Raw genomic sequence first — 17,037 nt, 5'->3', positions numbered from 1 at the left:
AGCAAGAGTTTGAGGAAAAATTGGAGAATGTCAAGAGCATGCAGGAAGAGGGGAGATGGGATGTTTTCTGGGAGAGCCAAGTGGGCCTGAGCGTGTGTGTGAGGCAGGGAGGGAGACCTGCACTCTCAGCCATCGTGTCCGTAATCCCCATCACTGAACACTCATTCAGTTATCAGAAACATTTCAGAGCCCTTGAGATTAGTGCCTGGTGCCATGTAAACAGAGCCTTATATTGGGAAGACAGAGTTACCAGCAGGCCAGTGCACAGCAGCAGGAAACCAAGACTGGCCTCGTCCCTCACAGCCCCGTCAGTCTCTGCACAAAGAAGGTCCCAGGATGGGCAACAGCCTGAAAGCCATAGTTGCTTTTGTGCCCTCTGACGACTGCCAGAAGTACCTCCTGGAAGAGCTGGAAGAGATGCCAGTGGACAAGATGGTGGATCTGAGCGGCAGACAGCTAAGGAGGCTGCCTCTGCACATCTGCTCTTTCAGGGAGCTGGTCAAGCTGTACCTGAGCGACAACAACCTGAACCACCTCCCTCCTGAGCTGGAGCAGTTGCAGAACCTCCAGATCCTGGCGCTGGACTTCAACAACTTCAAGGCGCTGCCCCTGGTGGTGTGCACGCTGAAGCAGCTGTGCATCCTCTACCTGGGCAACAACAAACTCTGCAGCCTGCCCCTCGAGCTCCGGCTCCTGCAGAACCTCAAGACCCTCTGGATCGAGTCCAACTGCCTGCAGCACCTGCCCGAGGTGGTGTGCGAGCTCAGCCTGCTCAAGACCCTGCACGCCGGCTCCAACGCGCTGCGCACGCTCCCCACCCAGCTGCGGGGCCTGCAGGAGCTGCGCACCATCTGGCTCTCGGGCAACCTGCTGTCCGAGTTCCCCCCCGTGCTCCTGCACATGCCTTTCCTGGAGGTGATCGACGTGGACCGCAATGCCATCCGCTTCTTCCCCAGCCTGGCTCACCTCCCTGGCCTGAAGCTGGTGATCTACGACCACAACCCCTGCAGGAACGCACCCAAAGTGGCCAAAGGGGTGCGCAGGGTGGGGAGGTGGTCGGAGGAGAGCCCTGAACCCCGCAAGCGGTCGGGGGCAGTGATAGAAATCACGCTTGATGAGAGACCGTCGCCACCTCCTATTGACAAGCCCGAGCCAGAAGCTGAGTCGTGATGCTGCTCAGCTACCTCCACCAGCAGAGGTGGCAGCACACCCACGGTGCTGCCCAGACTCTGCCCATCCCTCGCTTGCTGGGTTGGAGAAGGCATTGTGCCGCCTGGAAGACCTCAGGGTAGGTGCACCAGTTCAGAGCAAAACGCTCTTCTACAGCCACCCTCTTCTGCACGCTCTCCAGAGCAAAGACTTCTCCCTCTCCCCCTCTGTGGGGACCACTCGGAGCTGACAGCAGGGTTTATGTTTCCTGTGGTGGATTGGGCAGAGCACGTACAGGCTCACTGATCTCCACCCACGGGAACCCCGTGGGCTCGCCTTCCCTCCTTTACCCTTTCTGAGGTGTCCAAGCCCAGCTGGAAGCCACCATGCACGGTGAAGATCACTGCTGGGAGCTACAGCTTTAAAGTAACCCACGGCACTTGTCTCAGTGACTTGTTTGAAAGGCAGCAGCAGAAGTAACAGCTCGAAGGTTCCCCTGCCCACCGCGTGGTACGTGGCAGCGGAGCCCTGGCTGCACTATCAAGGCAGCAACGCGTACTGGAGAACTCTCCTCTTACAGCTGCTGTCTTCTTCCTGGAAAATTTGTGACCACTCTGGTTCTGTTATTGCTAATTAGCATTTCAAATGACAGTGAGGAAAGCTACATGCTTTTTTTTTTTTATGATCGGTCTTACGTAGCCGACCCCACTGCCTGTGAGGGCAGCTGTACGTGCTGAGTTTTGATGCAGTAGCAGAAAGCCCTGACTAAAATGGGAGAACCACAATCGTTGCAGAGGTAACGTGCGCGAAGGAAATGTAAGGCTGGGAGCCTGCACCTTCAGACTTACACAGAAACTGAAGCTGAGGCAAGCTTTACCCGATGAACTCCAGCAGGGTGCTGCTGGACTTGGGTGCTTGCAAACCTCAGGTCCGTTCAGATTTCCTCAGAAATGCACTGAACTTTCCAGTGCGTTTTGGTTTAATGGTGTAGCACAGAATAGAAACCTGGCTCAAAGTGACTTTACGTTTTTAGCTTTTGATTCCATAGCACTGAGCGCTGGGTTTGGTGGAAGACAGCTTTTTAGAGAAGGGTGGGGAGCCCTTGGTGGTACAGAGCAGCCACTTCCCCCTCTCCCTCGCTTGTCAAGTGGAACTGTCTTTCCAGCACGGCACACAGAAGTGACAGTTTGGCTTCCCATAAAAGGTTTGAGTCAATGCCAGTTTGTGACTGCTTAACGTCATTTACATTCTTGAAAAATTCTCTGGAAATATATAATCTCCCTTAGCGCTGGCTGCCTTGTTAAATGAAGTGCGCGCTTGGATCTGGCTGGTACCCACATAGCGTACTCGGTATATTCATTAAATTAAATAAAGTGTACTAGATTCTCACTAAGCTAAATCGTCTTTCTTTGGAACTAACTTTCCAAGCTCTCTGTCTTTTTCCAGCAATTTCTTTCTACAAAAGAAATCATTCAACGGGATGAAAATCTGGGGCTTTCTTAACATCAACAGTCAGTGTTTCATTTCCTGCGGAACTAACTCGGTACTCTAGTTATCTGAGAGGGTGGAGGAAGATACACTTTCACCTGCTTTTTAAAGGTTTGTTTTTAACACTACTCTTAACAGTATTTTCAATTCGGGTGATTAGAAGAGAGTCTATGTTGAGTTTGGAGGAGCTTTCCATAAGCAGATTCGCTTCATTTCAGGAAGAAAAACGTTTGCACAGATACTTTATTGATTTCAGATTAACCTTCCTGCTTTGGCAGACTGCCCCTGCTGTTCACCAAGGTGCTGCAGGGCACCGGGAAGGGCCAGTGGGGTCACAGCACCCATCGAGCACCTCTCTACAGCCCACCGCTCAGATGGGGGCATCTGCACTCCTCTCTGCTCAGAATCATCAAAAATCTACCTGAAGACTGCTGCAGGAACCAGACTTCATCACAGTCCAAGTTCCTGAGAAAGGACATTGTGTCTTTATTGCACTCATGAGCACCGCAGGAGCTACTGGAATAGGAAGGAATATAAAGAGATGGGTCACAACAGGCATGTGGGGAAAGGAGTGGAGAAGAGAAAAAGGAATCTGATGCAGTGTGGCACATCTCTCACCAGCTGCCCTCCTGTTGTAACAACCCGCATTTGTAAAGACAGCCAGCCCGAGTCTGGTACCTGACAGACAAACACATGGACTATTTGGCCCAGCATGCTGATCCCTCTCTCCCAAACTGCATCTCCCTCTCTAATGAAACTGCACTTCTTGGTTCTACACAAAGACAAGCGCAACTTTGATGAATATGATTTTATTTATTTCAGCGTATTTTAGGTGGAAGCTGGAAAGGAACAGGGGTTGTACAAGTGAATCTTCCCCCCAACACATGTAAACTGAAATAAGTTAAAATCAACTGAAGGCAGTTACTTCTTGCCGTTGATGGAGCTGCTCATCTCAAGCTTCCGTTCCATAACCTCACAAAAATCACTTAAAAAACTGCTCGGTGAGATCTGGTCCACACATCCTGGGGTACCGGAGAAAATTTAACACGGGCGATGGTCTGGGACACGTTTTCTGTTGAGAAAAAGAAAAATCATAACAATCAGAAAACACTGAGGTTGACCAGTTTCCCCCCACCTGCCTTTATTTTTAATTTTTAGTTGATATTTTGCTTTCAATACTAGTTTTATCTCAAGGCTTTGAGATGGCGCTACCTATTGTGATAATACACCAGCTTTGCGTGGTAAGAAAGTGATTCACAAAACAGTGCAAACTACCTCGTAGTGGGTACGCACAGGATAATCTGCCAACAAGTGGGATTTCTTCCCATACTTAAAAACAAAAGCAATTTTGTTCTAGCTGCAGATTCCACTTCAGACGCAGCTGCAGTTAACTACAAATTTCCCCAAAAGAAAAATCCCTTACATTCTGGTCAGTCACTTTTGCAGATGGTTTAGTACTGCAAGTGGCACTTGAATAGCTGGTGACTTAAGATTCACTAGACAGTTCTCAGGCACGCTACTGTAAGCGCGCTGATGGCTCTAAAGGCCAGGTCATATACTAATGCAAAAAAAATCATATAAAATGAATATTAGCACGTCAGATGTCTGTCTTCATTTCAGATAAGGTATTTTTTATCACAAGGCTTTTCTGCAGTTACTCTTCCGTTGATGGAGATTACCCTACACCATTGTAACTGACCAACACAGGTAGCCATACCTTGGTGCTGCTTTAATAATGTCATCTACACGAAGAATCATTTCTGCTGCTTCAGCTGCACTCAGCAAAACTTGTCTCTTGACTTGGAAACTTTCTGTCACTCCCAAGACTGCCATGTCTCCAATGGTACCCTCTTTCATATCTTTAAGAAGAGATACATTAAGAAGTCTTTTTTTCTCCTCGCTTATTTTAAAGGAAATTACAAGAAGCTGACGATATGGTAGCTTACCTCCTCAAATGAACCACACTGACAGTAGAGGAAATATTTTTAAAATTATTTCACTTCAAGGCCTAGCATCTTGCAATTACATACAAAAAATAATGATGAAAACTCCACTGGGAAAAGGAGATGATACCCAATGGGACTCTCAGCACCATTTCCTTATGTATATCAACTTCAACGCTCTTCTCTGAAATGTTTTTTGTTTGTTTTTTTAAATACGTGCCTTTCTTTTTGAGATTCTTATGACTAGGCCCAATGCAATTAAGGCACGTGGTTTTATGGGTGGAAACTATCCCCTTCACGAACACATTCGCCCTACCATGAAAAGCCTGAAAGAATGATAAAGCAATGTTACATTGTATGGTTATATTTCTGTTTGCTTTGCACATAAGTCATCATATCCATCACCCTGTTCTGCAACACAAGCAAGTAGAAATGTAAGTACCTCTTAATTAACTTCAATGCACAGGGGCTTCTGTCACCAAGAAAACAATTCATCCAAAAAGATTCAGAGAGCAACAGGAGTGCAACTATGTAACACAGACTTTAAAATAATACAGATGGTAGGCGCGCACTGTGGCATCAACACAGTTCTTTCAGCTGAATGTATTAGTGAGAAACAGATGTGACCAAGCTTTGTAAGTCTAATCCCCCCCACAAACAGCAACCCAGTAACGGAAGCATTATCAAACTCCTTACCAAGGCCGTAAGTAGTCTTCCCTTCACTGTGTGCAGCCCTGAGCTGAGCAACCAGATCTGCGCTGTCATAGCCAGCGTTATCAGCTATTATCGTTGGGATCTAAGGGGTAAACACAGGTTGGTGTCCATTAACGCAGAGACTGATCCCTATTACGCATCACACACACACACTTCGATATTGCTATCGTACTATTCCGTTTCAAGAAGAGCAAATATCAACAACATGATATATGATCTGTTACATTGAACAGAAGTCCGAAAAAACAATCAAACTACCCTTCTAAGGATGTTATTCCCTTTTGTTTAAGGCCCTGTAAGACAGCAGAGGAGAGCACGTTAGCAGATTTGTCACCTTGTTTTACACGGACAGAAAGAAATTGTTTCTGTTGATCATTTCAGACTACAACTGGAGGATTTACTTTCAGACCATAGCTTGCTGGTTAGCATTAGCCACCAGATTGTCCTATAACAAAAACTGCACATGCTGCCTGAAGAGGCAATGCCAAGTCTTACGACACTCTTTAATTTTCTTAAGAGAAATGTTTTCTTACAGTCTTTAATTTCCTAAGGACGGTTTTCCCTAATTTAAAATAGAGAAGCTGGAAGGCAGTTTTCCTCAAATTGACAGTCTGTTGTTAGCACAGTAATATTCTATAAACTTCTTTTCTTGTGGTATTCTATTTTCTGCTAAGACACAACCTCCAATACAAGTCTAGAAAATTCTAGATAGTACTAGAGAATGAATACAACTAAATAGAATCAAGGGCTTTTATAGAAAGGCTATTATTAAAATACCAATACTTTTTTCTCAAATAGAAAACAGTAACTTTTTTTCCCATCATTCATCCAAGGCACATTGCTAAATTTCACTTCTTTAGTTTTAGAAAACCTAAAGTCGGAGAGAGAGAAGCAACCATCTGATATCAGAAGTTAGTAAAGCAATCGGCTCTTGAAATTTTACATGTATTAGTCCAGCAATCTGACTAAATAAACTTACCATTCGCAAAGCCTTAGCAAAGGACTCCATTGCAACAGATTCTTTGCCAGGTGTTCTGATGGCAAGTTCTGCAACAGCGTTAGCCATCAGCATCTCTGAACAACCTATTCAAGGAAGACAAACAGGTGTTTTATGAGTTGAATAGTAACACAATGTCTATTTTGGCCATATTAGAAAGAATCTAACACTCACCTCCACCATAAACAGTTCTAGTGTCCTTCACGGTCTGGGCAAGAACACAGAGAGCATCATGCAAAGACCTCTCTGCTTCATCTAGAATCTGCTGTGTTGCTCCACGCAGAACTATGGTGCAAGCTTCACCTAAAAAGGTTCAAATGCAAGAAGATTTAAAACAAACAAACCAAAACAAGAGCCAGACCAAGAATGTTAACATGACACAACAAGAGGCGATCACAAGGCATTTGTGACAGGTTTGCTATCGCTGCAGTCAAGTTTTACATAAAGAGATCAGTTTGTGGAGGAGGAAGCAGGAAGCGTGATGACATTTCACAGGAAGACGCAGGTAGAATGAAACAATGTACACTACGCCATTGCTTTTATCAGTGAACTGCTGTAAGATACCTTATTTAATTGAGTAGAAAATGATTTTTTTTTCCAAGCTGTAGTTTTGAGACATTTACACTATCTGCATTTATTAGAACAAGCTATCAAGTTCTCAAAGCATGACAGGTTGCTACTTTTCTCATCAATCACACAAAGCAGAAATTTTGGGTCCCATCCTTGCAAGTGTTTATGCAAATGTTTAACATTATGTAAATGAACAATTTCAACAATGAACACGTATCTTTGAAGGGTTAGCGTTTCACTGAAGAGCAAGGCTTTCTGAAAAATGCCTACCTGAATCTATTGCAAATTACCTATGCCATCCTGGTAACTGAACAGGTCAGCAAAGCATTAACACAAATGTTACAATGTGCCATTCCTGGTAAAACACTCACCCATTGCCACACCAGAGAAATGAATGAGTTTATCTTCTCCAATCATGACTTCTTCAATAAGCTTGCAACTTCCTAGTTTTACCAGCTCAGGGTGATCAAAGGTCGATGCAATTTCACCACCTACAAGTGTGAGATTATTGAAGTGTCAAAATGAAAACACCTTTTGAAGCAAGGGCTAAGCTAAGGAAAAAAAAAAGTCATTGTAATTGCACAAAAATAAATTCAAGGTAACAATCGTGATAAACCAAATTTTTCCAACATCAAAGCATGTCAACTTCCTACTGATGTTGACAAGTTCTTAAACCACCAATGTTTTGTTTTATGTCACAAGAACTGCAGTAGCTGTAATGCTTTTGAGTTCTGCCCAGATAAGAGGATACATGTTGTTGTGACAGTATTACAGTGTAAATCTGTTTATCTGTTTAAAGTTTTGAAACTATTTAACTCATTAAATGTTCATAAACTACTAAATCAAAATTTGTTGTTTTGAAACTTGTGCTAGCATTAATTCTGCCTTCCTGATTACGCAGCTGAAAATGACTGGCCATCACTCTCCCAAATCATGAGTCTTGCAGCATGTCACGGCAGCCATGCCGTGCACCATTCATAAACTCCCATATCATAAACGAAACAGACATTACAAAGAGCAGAATGTCCTTGAATGAAACACTGTTCTAGTACTTCGCTATTCCCATTAGAAAACCATTTACATGTATTCATTCCCCATGGATGCTCTATTAACCCATATTAGCTTAATAGCATTGCTTTAGCTGTAGCTCTACAAGAAAAGATCAGATTTGCAGTCGAGTTTGTCCTTACTACGAGCTTGTCACATTTCTTCAGCTTTCTGTTTGACCCACTGTGGTCCAATACAGTCCACTTGCTCTACCTACAAAATTTGTTTTGAATTTGTTCCAGAACGTAAGCAGTGTTTCTCTCACTGAAGTGTCTGCTGGTGTCAATGTACGTACAGACGGCCGCGCACAACTGCAACTTTAGTTTTGCTAGCCTGAACTAGTCAGTATCTTTTCCATTCTCCCTGCAAAGCAAACTCCATTCTCCTGATCACTACCATAATTAGTTCTTTTTAATATGTTCCTGCTAACTACCTTTAACTGGAATTTAGGCAATGAGGATCATCTGTAGCATTCCAGACGGTGTTTCATTTTGATTAGATCCTAAAGTCACATTTACACTGACCACTACTAAAAATGTCCAAGATGCTTATGTTATTTGAGGTCCGCCTCAAGTTGATGACTCAGGCCCGCAATTCTAACAGAGGACAACTGTTTAGTCTTCTCTGTTACTACAATCAAACAACAGCCCTTTATAAGAAGATAGTATAAATGAATTTGTTGGTTTATCATCCTACACTTCCTATGGCTAACTTTTATCTTTTCCCTAGAAAACAAACATTTCAAAAGTTTATCAAGCAGGGACTTCATCATAAAGTACTGTTAAAACATGGAAGAAAGATATTAACTGGCTAACCTATACTTTCCAGTTAGTAAGATGTTACTTTATTCACAGTTGCTGGATAAAACATGTTTAAATCATTGTGCAGGGAGGATTCATATTCAAAACGAACATTTTACAAGTATAACACACTGATGGTAGAAACCAAGTTATACCTGCTCCCGAAAGAATACTAACGGTTATATAGCAGTTAAATCAACAACTTAATTTCCAAGTTAGTTACGGTAAATTTCATAGAATCCTCCATATATGTTTGTATTAAGTTCTGTAAAACAAAGCTTATGCTAAGTACTTCTCACATTCACAGATCAGCTTAATAGTAAAACGGAAGTAAAACCTAGGTGATCAACCATGAATATTTACCGAAGGCCAAATAAATAACGTGACCCTCCAAGCTGCACTCAGTAAGGTACTCCACAAACCTGTAACAAGAGCCAGGCGCTCCACACCAGCAAAGTCCGCATGCTCAATTGCCATGACGCCAGCAGCCCCAAAGAGCTGCTCGGGGTAGTTGTAGATCAACTGCCTGCAATTAAAACCAAGTCACATTCTCACACTGCAGGAAGAACAAACCTTTAAAAAGATTGTAAAACCTTTGTTACCAGAGTAACAAAGGACACCTGATGCTCAGCAGTGTGGACACAGTTTTCTGCAAGCTACCGAAACAGTCCTTTTGTGAGGCACCAACCACATGAAGAAAGTTACACCCACACAGAAACAAACCAACAGCAGTGACAGGAAAACATAAGCTACAAAAAATTTCAAGGTATTGTAGCTTTGAAATACACTGCCCCTGAAGACACACTATCAATGCTTGAAGTTCTGAGTTCTTTGATCCTAAGTGCCCGCTAGCCAGTTACTTGCCTGTTCTAGCAGGGCGCACTAGGACATGTAAAGTAACTTCTCTAACTCCTTACCACCACAAAATCCAAACAGGATACAACTTTGTGGGAACAATAAATGGCCAGTCTTGTAACGTACATAGACAGAAGGCCACAGAGCAGAGCACGTGCTTCTTTGTTTATGTATTCCACTCTCCCCAAAGCAGGGTCAATGACCAAACTATTTTTCCCCTCCAAATTAGAGGCTGGGTGTTGTAGAAATTTAGCAGAAGCTGGGACACACCATGTCTGTCAAAAAAAGATGCTCCTAATCTACCTTCAAAAGGGACAGTTGGCATTGCTGATTATGTACAGAGAAGATTCTTCCTACTTTATATCCATATAGCATCCTGTCAAGCATCTCCTTGCTCACTGTGCCTACACTACGACATCACGTACATGAATGAAACATGACACAGATGGAGACTGAGACTTATAAACCCATCACTAGTTCTCACAATTAACACAGATTTTGGAGTTTTAAGATGTGCAGTAGCCCGTAAGTGTAAATCTTTGCTACTGTTGTAAACAGTGCAACTCATATTCCTATCCTTTGATGCGGTGCTCGTTAACCAGCTTCCTAGCAGACTACAGAACCACTCAAATGAGAATTACTGAAAGGCATAAGCACTTCTCACATTATTAAATATATCAATGCTTTGCATCATGACAGTTTAAAAGAGAAGTGCACTGCTATCAAAAACATGTAATTTAGATTGTGATGTTCACTGGACTTAAACACGGATCCCTTATGAAATAACACCACTTCTGCCTTAAAAAAATAAAAAAGCAGCAGAGGGGAGGGATGACACTGCACCACACTTGAGGGAATGTGAAAATTCTGGCGTCACTGAAGTGACTCAATTAATTAAGCATTGGGTAAGATCACCTAATTTTAGGGATAACCTTCTTCACACATATACAGTATTAAAATCCTGCTACTCCGTGACTGCATTCTAAATTCTAGCCCTTTTCCAAGGAAACATACCTGTTAATAAAGCAGTTTATTCCATGCTTAAGAATACGCTCTACTTTCTCCTTCATTTTTTCTTTCTCTGCCTGTTCTATTTCTGCTACCTTTGCTGTAGAGTCCACTCTGACGCGAGAGCCAAAAATCTAAACCAAAGAAAACAAATTCAGTTAAAAAAATGAATTCCATATATGAAAGTACTGTTTCACAACAGCAGTTCTGTTACATACCTTAATCTTATCTGTATCCATGCCAGTATTTGCAATAAGAATCTTTGCATTTTCAATTCTTTTTGGCTGGTTTACACCGATCTTCTTGTCAAGCAAAAACCCTGTATAGTAAGAAAAAGATTAAGACTTCATATTAAAAAAGGAGAACAGTTCATTTAAATTATTGCTAAATAATTAGTAATATTATTATTCAATTTAGTAATAACAATTTTTTTCTAGAACAAATTTGCATAGAGATGTATGACTTCTAACAATTTCATTTCTTAAGCACACTTCCAGCCAATATACAAAGGCTTACCTTCATCTAAGTAAGAATCAGCCAAACTTCCACCAAGTTTCTTAATGACGTGGATAGCCTCCAAATTACCAGAACCTTTCAACCTAAGAACAGCTTCTACAGCCAGCTTGACAAAGTGATCTTTATGATGAGTAAGTAACTTTGATGAGAGAGTCGTTCCCGCAATGTTCATCAAGTCTTCACGGAACTTCGCTTCATCATCGCTGCAATAAAGCCAGTACAGTTATATGGGCAGGTCTGTGTCTGAAAGCCTTTATTATCATCACTCACCTAACACTGAGTCTCTCTCCCTGCTCTTCCTAACCCACGTGTATCTGTACCAGATTTGAACCATGTTCCATTCTGAGGAATGACAGAATTCCTCCAGTGTCCCAAGAAACAACTTTCTATTGAAAACCCGGTTAGATTAGGAGTTCCTTGTGAGAATAGGTTTATTTCCTGGGTGCGAGACACCATACATATTTATGTGCTTAAGGGATGACATTCTGACACCCGCATTTTTCCTAAATGACACAAAGGCACACGAATATGCCTATCTCAAAACACTAAGCAGAAGTAAGATCCATACTCATACGGAAGTTGAGGAAGCCACAGGTAAAGTATTGAAGCTGATTTTAATCTCATTTTTGTTGAGATAGTATTTTGTGAAATTAAGGACAACCAACAACGAACAAAATCAATTCAGTCTTACAATGACATACCCACTTTTTGCCATTCTGGTCAAATACCACGATAACAGGCATTCTATCACCAACTTGGTATGTCAAGATGGTATCTGTAAGACTTCTGTCTACGAAATATAGCAAAACATTTAATCTACACTTCTCCCCGGCAGAATGAGAAATTGCACAACTCGTTCAGATACCAGGGAACTGCTTCTTCAGATTCTTGAGACTAGGTTATGTAACTAGATATTGATGCTGCTTCTCTGCCATACTAAGGCTTTAAAAAAATACCATTTCATAGTACCTTCTACCATTTGCACTACACTACTGAACTGGTACTCTGTGATGTGCAATTTTACTACAAAGTAGTTTAGATCAACTGTTTTAAGAACAAACACTTTCCATTCAGCTTTGAAAAAGTCTATGCTGTCACGCACAGAAAATAGACATATTTAAAATCAGAGTATGAAATCAGAAATAACAGCTCCGATTTTTGTCCTAAGAAGAAAATTACTGCTTATTTTCTGATTCTGCATGTTGCAAGCAATTTTAAATAATTTCATACAGCTTCTGTACTTCATCTAACTCAAAAGTAGTCTTCTTTTCAGTAACTGTTAAATTCATATATTCAGCTTAAAAGACCGCAAAGAATTTTCCAATGCTACATAATTCTCTCCAGTGAGTTTTAATCTCGTATGGTTTATAAAGAGTTACTGCCAATGTACGTTACTAACCCATGATCCACAGCTGCTTTCAAAAGTGCCTCTCTTGAAGCTTTTGTGGCTGCTCTCCAACCTGCAATGATGGTCTGAGGATGAATCTTCCTAGAAATCAGCAATTCTGCCTCCTATTTAAAATAAATAATTAGCTTTCTTCCACAGCACATTCACATTAAATAGGAAAGGCACTTGCAAGCAATCTGAAAATTCTGAGTGCCACCAAAAGCACAAGAGCTGTAACAATCAAATTAAAGTGAAGACCTAAGAAAGGGAGATTATTCTAGCCACCATACTGGCACTTTTTTTTCCCCTCCAGTCTAGGCAAACTGGATCTGCCTTTGGAATACCTTCTAGAAATATTGATTAATAAGAAAATCTTAGCTCCAATATGAACAGTAACCAGACACACACTTAAAGTGAATTCTCACTTCATGTTTGAGATCAGTTTCCTGTTCACTTACAACTGCAAGTTAAGGTGTAGTTGTGGGGAAACAAACAAAAACAAACAAAAGATCTTCAAATTTTTTTTTCTTCAAAAGTTTTGTGAGGAACTTGGTAAGCTGATGGGATAATTTCTCAGATTTCTTGATCTCAGATCCAGGAACTCTGATCATCAGATTCACTGGCACAGCTTTGCTGAGTTCCTCACTTCTGACATCTCTCTTTCATAGTAATTTCCAATTTAGAGTTTGGCAGTCTTCGGTATGCGGTGTTTAAAGGAACATTATGAATTCAAGTCTTGTGCACACAACAGCAGAATTTAACATGCCTTTTTTTCCCTTAATGTTGTGGAAAAGGACTGAACCTCACAATTAAGCAGTGCTATATCCTGCTTAGTGCAAAATCCAGAAAATGACCTGTGACAGAACAACACTTCCACGTTTCATGATAGTGTAGTCACAGGACTACACTGTCAAATATAAAAACATTTGAAAAAATTTAATACATCACCCTCAGTAATTCAGCTGCCAACACTGTGACAGACGTAGTTCCATCACCAACTTCATCATCTTGAACCTTTGACATATCTAAAAGAGGAAGTCATTGTATTAATGTTTTGATTCAAAATTCCATGCTCTAACTGCTATAAAGTACAAGTGTTTTTATCTCACATTAGTTTAAGGAACAACAACAAAAAAAAACCTTACTCCTTGATAAAGAGGTTGTCAAACTATTAAGTCACAGAAAAACCTGAGATGAAGTCAGATTCAGCATCCATGAAATTCCTTATCTTCATTTACAACAGACACCAGTACCAGCCTGTCAATGGACAAGAGCTATCCCCCTCTCTCCCCATGCCTGAGGACTGGAAAAGGGAAGGCTCCGGGTAGACCTTACAGAGGCCTTCCAGTACCTAAAGAGAGCCTGTAAGAAAGCTGGGGAGGGACTCTTTGTCAGGGGGTGTAGTGATAGGACAAGGGGGAAGGGCTTTGAACTAAAAGAGGGTAGGTTTAGATTAGATATAAGGAGGAAATTCTTCCCTCAGAGGGTGGCGAGGCCCTGGCACAGGCTGCCCGGAGCAGCTGTGGATGCCCCATCCCTGGAGGTGCTCAAGGCCAGGCTGGATGGGGCTTTGGGCAGCCTGGTCTGGTGGGAGGTGTCCCTGCCCATGGCAGGGGGGTGGAGCTGGGTGGGCTTTACGGTCCCTTCCAGCCCAAACCGTTCTGTGATTCTCAAGACAGACAGCCACAGCTGTCTTTCATCCCTTTTGACTCCAGGGACAAGCAAGGGTTGAGGGTAGATAAGGAGACATCAGAATAGTTTTGTGAGAGCAGCATATACCTCAAATTTATTTTTCGCAGAGTTCCACAACTCTTGCAACACCTTGGTCTCCTTATTTCAGGACTTTTTCTAACCTTCCCCTCAATTTTGCACGCTATGTGAAGAATACTTTTCTACAAATAAGTAAGAACTACACAATAAAGCTGCAAATGAAGAAACTCCAAGTACAACAATGACAAGCTGTTAAAAACTCACCAACCAAGACCTTGGCAGCTGGGTTGTCAACTCCAATAGCTTTCAGGATGGTTGCACCATCATTGGTCACTGTCACCGTGCTATCTCTCCCAGTACTTAGCAGAATCTTGTCCTACATGATGCAAGATACAGAACAGTGTTTGAAAACGTACAATAACTATTAAAATTAAATTAATAGGTATGACCACTGAGAACTTGCAGCTATCTTACCATGCCTTTAGGCCCCAGAGTACTCTTGACTAGGTCACCAATAGCAATTGCACCAACAAAGGATGACTGAAATGAAAGCAAATATACATTAGAAAATGATTCATTTCTACTTTAAGATAAGTAGTAAATGCTGGGCCGTATCTTCCAAAGGGGAATCACAGAATCCCAGAGTGGCTGAGGCTGGCAGGGCTCTCTGGAGCCCACCAGGCCCAACCCCTGCCCAAGCAGGGCCACCCAGGGCAGGCTGCCCAGGGCCACGTCCAGGCGGCTTTTGAAGATCTCCAAGGAGGAGACCCCACAGCCTCTCTGGGCAGCCTGCGCCATGCTCAGGCGCCCACACAGTAAAGATGTAGGATCTTAACCCAGCCCTTCCACAGCCACACTCCAAGAGTCTGATTCCAAGTTTCTGGAGTGCTGTATTTTGGTAATCAGCTCAAATACACTTAATTTTCACAGTAACCATAAAACCATGTCTCATGGCTAAACGAAAAGCCTTCCAACAAATATGAACCTTCTGAGCTAAGATACGGCTACTCTGTCTGTATAGACAGAACAGTTTTCCTATCTTCTGTTCAGAGACATGCAACAAGACAAAACACTAAGAGACAAAGGAAGCTCTACATCGATATGAACTGAAAGTACACTTAACAGAAAAACATTTAACAAAAGAACACACAAAATTGCCCAGGGCATCACCAATTTCTTAGAGAGTAAACTCACCAGCCGAGCTGTTTCTGCTTTTTCTTCATCAGCACCTGCCTTGAAAATGTTCACGGGTGCAAGGGAAATGGATGCCTAAAACAGCATCAAAATACTTCTTTAATAGATCACTTCATTTTAAAAGCAAAAATTTGGCACTAACAACCCAAACAATGTCTGTATTACTGAAATGATTTATTTTCATACCCCATTTGGTTTTGATAGAAACTGTATTCAAGGTGAACAGTGCTGGAAAATCTATCTGAGGCAAACAGAGCTTGACTTTTTCTTAAAAAAGTGTTCATGTAACGGAGAGATTGTAAGGTAGACTGTAATCTACCGCATGACTGTGCGCCGTGTTGTCTGGTAATTACATCTCCAGGCCTGACAGACCGTGGTGAGCACCTTACTTTGTGGCGGTGTCTGTGCTGATGGCCAGTGGAACCCGACAAATCTGGTCACTGACCACAACGAGGATTTAGGATTTCAGTACTTGAGTATTTGCGTTAGGCCTTTTTTTTTTTTTTTTTCAGGCGTTTCCTTGCAAATCACATTACAGGAGGCACAAACACGTGGTTTCAGAGCACAGACCGGCATTCGCAAGGAACCCAAGGCCCTGAACGAGCCGGGACCAGCCCCCCGTGGTTTTTCACAGAGCCGCAGGATGGCTGAGGCTGGCAGGGCCCTCCGCAGACCATCCAGGCTCCCCCGATCACCCTGCGCAGGACGGCACCCGGCGGGCTGCGAACACCCCCACAGCACCCCCCGGGCAGCCCCCTGCCAGGAGCCGCCCCCTCAACGGCCGCGCTCTGGAACCTTCCATGCCCGAGGCGGCGGCGGCGGCGCCACCCCCGCTCCCCCCGCGGCGCGGGCAGGGCACGAGGCCGCCCCCGCCGTTCCCTCCCCGCCGTTCCCTCCCCGCCCGGCCGCCCCCGGGCCCCGGGCCCCGTCCCCGCGGCCGCCGCTCACCATGGCGCCGCCGGTCCCCGCCGCAGAGCGATCGCACCACGCCGCACAGCCCCGCCGCGCCCCGGCCGCCCGCAGGAAATGGCGTCCCGGGAAGGCGCCGTGTGGCACGCCGGGAGATGTAGTCCGCGCCTCAGCGGGGCAGGGGCGCTCATTAACCGTTTGTAATTAGCGCCGGGTCTCTCTCGCTGCGCCTTGCAAACCTGCCTGCCAAGAGCCACGGCTTCCGTTCGCATTTCAGTTGTATTTCTATAAAAACGTTTTTCTAGGCAAACTTGACCCTGCCCCAAAGCAGTTCGTGGTCGCCCCAGTTTAAAAAATGTCGTCGAGTTCCTGGAGGTCAGCTCTTGAACAGGGTAAATACTTCAAATTCAAATTAAATTAAGTACCAAAAACTTTAAATTCAGCTTCTGGTGTCCTTTGAGCGTCACAGCCCCTCCCCGACTTGTGCCATGGCACCACCCATATCACCCCTCAAAAGGGAGCAGTTAGACCTGGGAGATGGCCCTGCACTCTTCCACCTAATAAAATTTTGTTTTCACATTAAAGGGCATAAAAAATCCGCTGCCAAGGCTCTGGGTACAACCTACGTGTCTGGTACAGCAGATGTGTGCAATCACAGCCAAGCCTGGTCCTCTTGGTTTCTCCACACACAAATAATCTGTTACCTGGCCATACCAAAAAAAAATATAAAAAGGTTTGTATGACAAGTTC

The 17,037-nt window shown here is 43.4% G+C and overlaps 2 protein-coding genes across 2 annotated transcripts; one reads left to right on the top strand and one right to left on the bottom strand.

Annotated features, from left to right (window-relative positions):
* The first annotated feature begins 336 nt into the window (after nucleotides 1–336).
* On the top strand, nucleotides 337–1,170 carry LRRC10 (leucine rich repeat containing 10). Its single transcript, XM_035544257.1, has one exon. It carries the CDS (start codon nucleotides 337–339, stop codon nucleotides 1,168–1,170), a length of 834 nt encoding a protein of 277 aa, XP_035400150.1.
* Nucleotides 1,171–3,430: 2,260 nt separating this feature from the next.
* CCT2 (chaperonin containing TCP1 subunit 2) lies at nucleotides 3,431–16,436 on the bottom strand. Its single transcript, XM_035544095.2, has 16 exons — nucleotides 16,327–16,436; nucleotides 15,379–15,453; nucleotides 14,659–14,724; nucleotides 14,449–14,560; nucleotides 13,423–13,499; nucleotides 12,487–12,599; nucleotides 11,088–11,290; nucleotides 10,790–10,890; nucleotides 10,578–10,705; nucleotides 9,131–9,234; nucleotides 7,233–7,352; nucleotides 6,466–6,594; nucleotides 6,274–6,377; nucleotides 5,277–5,376; nucleotides 4,355–4,496; nucleotides 3,431–3,709 (listed from the first exon to the last, which is right to left on the bottom strand). The coding sequence occupies exons 1-16, from the start codon at nucleotides 16,327–16,329 to the stop codon at nucleotides 3,679–3,681; spliced, it is 1,608 nt and encodes a 535-aa protein (XP_035399988.1). The 5' UTR covers nucleotides 16,330–16,436; the 3' UTR covers nucleotides 3,431–3,678.
* Between the last annotated feature and the right edge of the window lie 601 nt (nucleotides 16,437–17,037).

The sequence above is a fragment of the Cygnus atratus genome, chromosome 1, assembly GCF_013377495.2.
Source record: "Cygnus atratus isolate AKBS03 ecotype Queensland, Australia chromosome 1, CAtr_DNAZoo_HiC_assembly, whole genome shotgun sequence".
NCBI lineage: Eukaryota > Metazoa > Chordata > Aves > Anseriformes > Anatidae > Cygnus > Cygnus atratus.
Note: the sequence above shows the minus strand (reverse complement) of the source record. Positions and strands in the feature narration are given on the sequence as shown.

Coding starts and splice junctions, on each gene's coding strand:
- CCT2 (XM_035544095.2), bottom strand. Junction 6,595..7,232: donor TTTCTCTGGTGTGGCAATGG/GTGAGTGTTTTA, acceptor GAACCTTTTTAG/GTGAAGCTTGCACCATAGTT. Junction 4,497..5,276: donor GAAGACTACTTACGGCCTTG/GTAAGGAGTTTG, acceptor CTCTTCTTAAAG/ATATGAAAGAGGGTACCATT.
- LRRC10 (XM_035544257.1), top strand. CDS start 337: ATGGGCAACAGCCTGAAAGCCATAGTTGCTTTTGTGCCCTCTGACGAC.